General features: G+C 35.4%; 1 protein-coding gene across 1 annotated transcript; it reads left to right on the top strand.

The window, feature by feature from the left end:
- The first annotated feature begins 1,691 nt into the window (after positions 1-1,691).
- Positions 1,692-2,165, top strand: LOC127255259 (uncharacterized). The gene has a single exon (XM_051280731.1). It carries the CDS (start codon positions 1,692-1,694, stop codon positions 2,163-2,165), a length of 474 nt encoding a protein of 157 aa, XP_051136688.1.
- Positions 2,166-4,956: the final 2,791 nt, after the last annotated feature.

The raw sequence follows: 4,956 nt of genomic DNA on the forward strand, positions 1-4,956 counted from the left end.
TGTGAATCTGAGCTCAAATCCTATCATTGTCAAAATACAATACCATAAAAATTAAATAATTACATTAATGGCAATAAGTATTTTATATTAATGGTTTCGTCACCTATCCACCTTAATAATAATAATAAATGGTGTAACGCCCGTGTTTATTTTGTCAAAGTTTCCCCAAATTTTACTATTTGGACTATGTATTTTCTGAAAATAATACAATTTTTTTTGTTACAAAATATCTTATCAATGTTAGTTTAATTAATTAATTAATCATATTTGAATTTTGATTATTTTTGAATTATCATACATAATTAAACTAACCTAAAATTGTGGCCCACTTTTCTCCCATTAAGTCTATCACATTCAAAATATACGTGAGAAGTGGCAGAAAAATCGTGATGAACGGTTTCTCTTTTTTATTATAAATACTCTCACATACGGGTTACTAAACCTACTATCATAAAATCAGAATACACCATCGCTATTTTGAAAGCCAGGGTTTAGCAACATCGTCCTAGGATTCCACGATCTGGCGCTATCTTCGGAGGTTTCCAAAGTTTGGCAATATCCTCCCAAGGGTTCCAACGTCTGACAACACCATCTTCCCACGGTTCCAATCTACTGTTCTTAAGAAGAAGATCTCAAGAACAAATCTAATTTTTAGCAATGGCCGGAGCTTTTTTTAAATTTCGCTTCCGCTAACATATTTGATTATATATTTTCTAACATTTGGTATCAGAGATTCTTTTTGCCTCTGCCTTGCTTTGAATTTTCTTCTCGTCAAATTTTTTGATCATGATCCGATCCTCTAATTTGAAAAAATTTCATTATGTTTTTGAGAAAAATTTTAAATTTTATTTTGAAATTAGTTTATGCAAATATTAAATTTCTAATCACGTCTGCGTGGCAATTGAAATTATACGCACGGAATGAATATGATGCCTCGATATTTGTGCATTAAAGAATATGTAAGAAGTGTGTTTTGGGTTTCGTGCCACATTCAGTATTATTGGTGCACTGGTAGTATTATTATTATTATCAGAAGGTGCAGTGCAGTGCAATACTTTTGTTGCAATTATTATTATTATATTTAATATTATTGTGATGATGTGACATGAGAAATTATTTATGCAGTAGTATTGTTACTATTATTATTATTATTATTATTATACTTAAATATTACTGTAATGATGAGGCATGCATATATCTGTACTACATTCTTAATTGGAGCATGCTGATGGTATAAATCTGATTTATTTATATGAACTTCAGTTTATATATTCATGATGTTTGTGATTTATTTTAAATTTTATTTAATTGCGGAATAGCCACAGCATCCTCGATTAATTAAAATTTTATTCATGATTTATTTGAAATCACATTAATAGACATCGATTGTAATTATCATGTACGATGTGATGAGATCTACCCACAAGAGTCTTGTTATATTTATATGAATAATTATGATAAAATATCGAGTTGTATTTCTTAATCTACCCACAGGAATTGAGAAAAGGAACGCAATTTGATAGTTTTATTGTAAAGTTTTTGATGAAATCTAATTGAGTAAAACTTTAACCCACAGGCAAGTCTTATATCTTTAGATTCATGTCATGACGTGTTTACATTGATAGAACATGTAATTTATTTGCCTCGTTTATTGATGAGCATGTATGTTTAATTTTGCAGCATTTAATCCTATGAATTTTTTTGACATTAAATGTGATATTGCTGAATTGACTGGTGATAATTATAAGATCTGGAAGGAGAGGATTCTCCTTCATTTAGGCTGGATGGACATTGATTATGCTATACAGAAAGACGAGCCGCCGGTTATTACTGAAACCAGCGAGCCAGATGATGTGGATCTTTATGAGCGATGGGAGAGATCTAACCGTCTTTCCATGATGCTCATAAAGACTAAGATCTCTGCTGGTATCCGTGCGTCTGTCGATCAGCATGATAATGTTAGAGAGCTTTTGAAGGCTATTGATGAACAATTCGTCAAGTCTGATAAGGCTCTTGCCAGCACATTGATCATTCAGTTCTCCACCATGAGGTTCACAGGTGTGAGGGGTCTGCGCGAGCACATAATACGCATGCGGGACATTGCGGCGCAGCTGAAAAGCTTAGAGGTGACCATGTCTGAAAGCTTTCTTGTCCATTACATCTAGTGCACTCTACCTCATCAGTACGGTCCATTTAAGATATCCTATAACACACATAAAGATAAATGCTCCATTAATGAATTGATGACCATGTGTGTTCAAGAAGAGGAGAGACTGTTGATGGAAGAAGGTGAGAAAGTGAACCTAACGGTCCATGGCAAGAAGAGAAAGCATGATACAAAGGGGAAGGGACCTGTGCTAGCTGAGCGGGTTATAAAGAAGGAGTCTACGTGTTTTTTCTGTAAAAAGAAAGGACACATGAAGAAAGACTGCATTAAGTTCAAAACCTGGCTCGAAAAAAGAAAGGTATCCCTTCTGCATTTGTCTGTTATGAATCCAATATGGTTAATATTAATTATAACACATGGTGGATTGATTCTGGTTCTACAATCCATGTTTCCAATACTTGCAGGGTATGGAAATCCTAAGGAAACCAATGGGAAGTGAACAGTTTATCTATTCCGGTAGTCGGATGCGTTTGCCTGTGGAAGCCATTGGGACGTGCAGTTTAGTGCTGAGTAGTGGTTTTGTTTTGAAGTTGGAAAAGACTTTTTATGTTCCTAGTTTTTCCAAAAATTTAATTTCTGTATCGAGACTATCATGTTTGGTTTTTTCGTTTCACTTTATGGATTCTAGTTTTGTTTTGGATTTCGAATCTAGAACCGTTGGTTGTGGTGAAATTAATGATGGTCTTTATTCGATCAAATTGAAAAACGACACTACTTTTGATTCACTGCATGTCACAGCTGGTTTAAAGCGATGTGTTATGAATGAGAACTCATATATGTTGTGGCATCGTCAATTGGGACATATCTCAATTGACAAAATTAAGAGATTAGTGAATGAAGGGATACTTGGTACCCTGGATTACACTGATTTTGAGACTTGTGTTAGTTGCATTAAAGGCAAGCAAACTAACAAGTTCATAAAGGGTGCACAAAGGAGTTCAAATCTTTTGGAAATTATTCATACAGACATTTGTTGTCCAAACATGAATGCAAGTAGTCCGAGATACTTCATCACCTTTATTGACGATTATTCACGGTATATGTATCTTTACTTACTTCATTCTAAGGATGAAGCTTTTGAAGCCGTTAAAGTTTTCAAGGCTGAAGTAGAGAAACAATGTGGAAAACAGATCAAAATCGTCAGATCTGATAGAGGTGGTGAGTACTATGCCAGATACACAGAAAATGGACAAGCTGCCGGTCCATTTGCTAGATTTCTTCAAGAGAATGGGATTGTTGCCCAATACACTATGCCTGGTTCTCCGGACCAAAATGGTGTTTCAGAACGAAGAAATCGAACATTAATGGACATGGTGAAGAGTATGAGGAGTAATGTGAAACTTCCTCAGTTCTTGTGGACTGAAGCACTAAAGACGGCTGCGTATGTATTGAACCGGGTACCAACCAAGGCTGTCTCAAGGACACCTTTTGAATTATTTAAGGGTTGGAAGCCGAGTTTATGATATATACGTGTTTGGAGATGCCCGTCTGAGGTAAGAATTTATAATCCACAAGAAAAGAAGCTAGAACCGAGGACTATTAGCGGGTATTTCATTGGATATACCGAAAAGTCCAAAGGATATAGATTCTATTGTCCATCTCATAGCACTAGAATTGTGGAATCAAGAAATGCGAAATTTCTCGAGAATGACTTAGTTATTGGGAGTGATCATTTTCCAGATACTCATTCTGAAAGAGATCGCTATAAAGATCAACCTACTGAGTCGAGTGATAGATTGATTGTCTTCCAAGCTCCTCAAGTTCCAACGCGTGTTAGACGATTAACTAATGAAGTTCCACAAACTGATGAAAATGATCACGTGGATCAAGTTGTTAATGAGGAACATCAAGAAAATGTTGAACAACATGCTGTTGAATCAGTTGGTCAGCAAGTTCTTCATGATAATGATGAGACAACATTGAGAAGATATACACGAGTCAGAAAATTAGCTATTTCTAGTGACTTTATGGTGTATCTTCAAGAATCGGATTACGATATAAAAGCCGCAAATGATCCTGAAACGTTTTCACAAGCCATGAATTCTAAAGAATCCGATTTATGGCATAGTGCTATGAAAGACAAGATGGACTCTATGGCATCAAACAAGGTATGGGATCTTGTCGAGTTGCCTGATGGTGTAAAAGCCATTGGATGCAGATGGGTCTTCAAAACCAAAATAGACTCTGATGGCAACATCGAAAGACATAAAGCAAGACTTGTTGCTAAGGGCTTCACTCAAAGGGAAGGAATCGATTACACCGAGACATTTTCTCCGGTATCTAAGAAAGATTCCCTCCGTGTGATCATGACATTAGTAGCTCAGTTTGATTTTTAGTTACATCAAATGGATGTGAAAACAACATTCCTGAATGGTGATCTAGAGGAAAAGGTTTATATGAAACAACCTGAAGGATTTACCTCTAGTGGTGGAGAAAATTTAGTTTGTAAGCTTAATAAATCCATATATAGGTTGAAACAAGCCTCCCGTCAGTGGTATTTGAAATTTCATGATGTTAACTCTTCATTCGGCTTTGAAGAAAACGTCATGGATCAATGTATATACCAGAAGGTTAATATGAGTCATTTTTGCTTCCTTGTGTTGTACGTGGATGACATTTTGCTCGCAACTAATGATAAAAGGATGTTATATGAGGTGAAACAATTTTTCTCAAGGAACTTTGATATGAAAGATATGGAAGAGGCATCTTATGTCATTGGCATTAAGATCCATAGAGATAGAAATCGAGGCATTTTGGGTTTGTCTCAAGAAGCCTATATCAAGAAAGTT

Source organism: Andrographis paniculata, unplaced genomic scaffold (genome assembly GCF_009805555.1).
Source record: "Andrographis paniculata isolate CXL003 unplaced genomic scaffold, ASM980555v1 Contig53END, whole genome shotgun sequence".
Lineage (NCBI taxonomy): Eukaryota > Viridiplantae > Streptophyta > Magnoliopsida > Lamiales > Acanthaceae > Andrographis > Andrographis paniculata.

Excerpts from the sequence above, each read along its gene's own strand:
- LOC127255259 (XM_051280731.1), top strand. The coding sequence starts at position 1,692 with ATGAATTTTTTTGACATTAAATGTGATATTGCTGAATTGACTGGTGAT.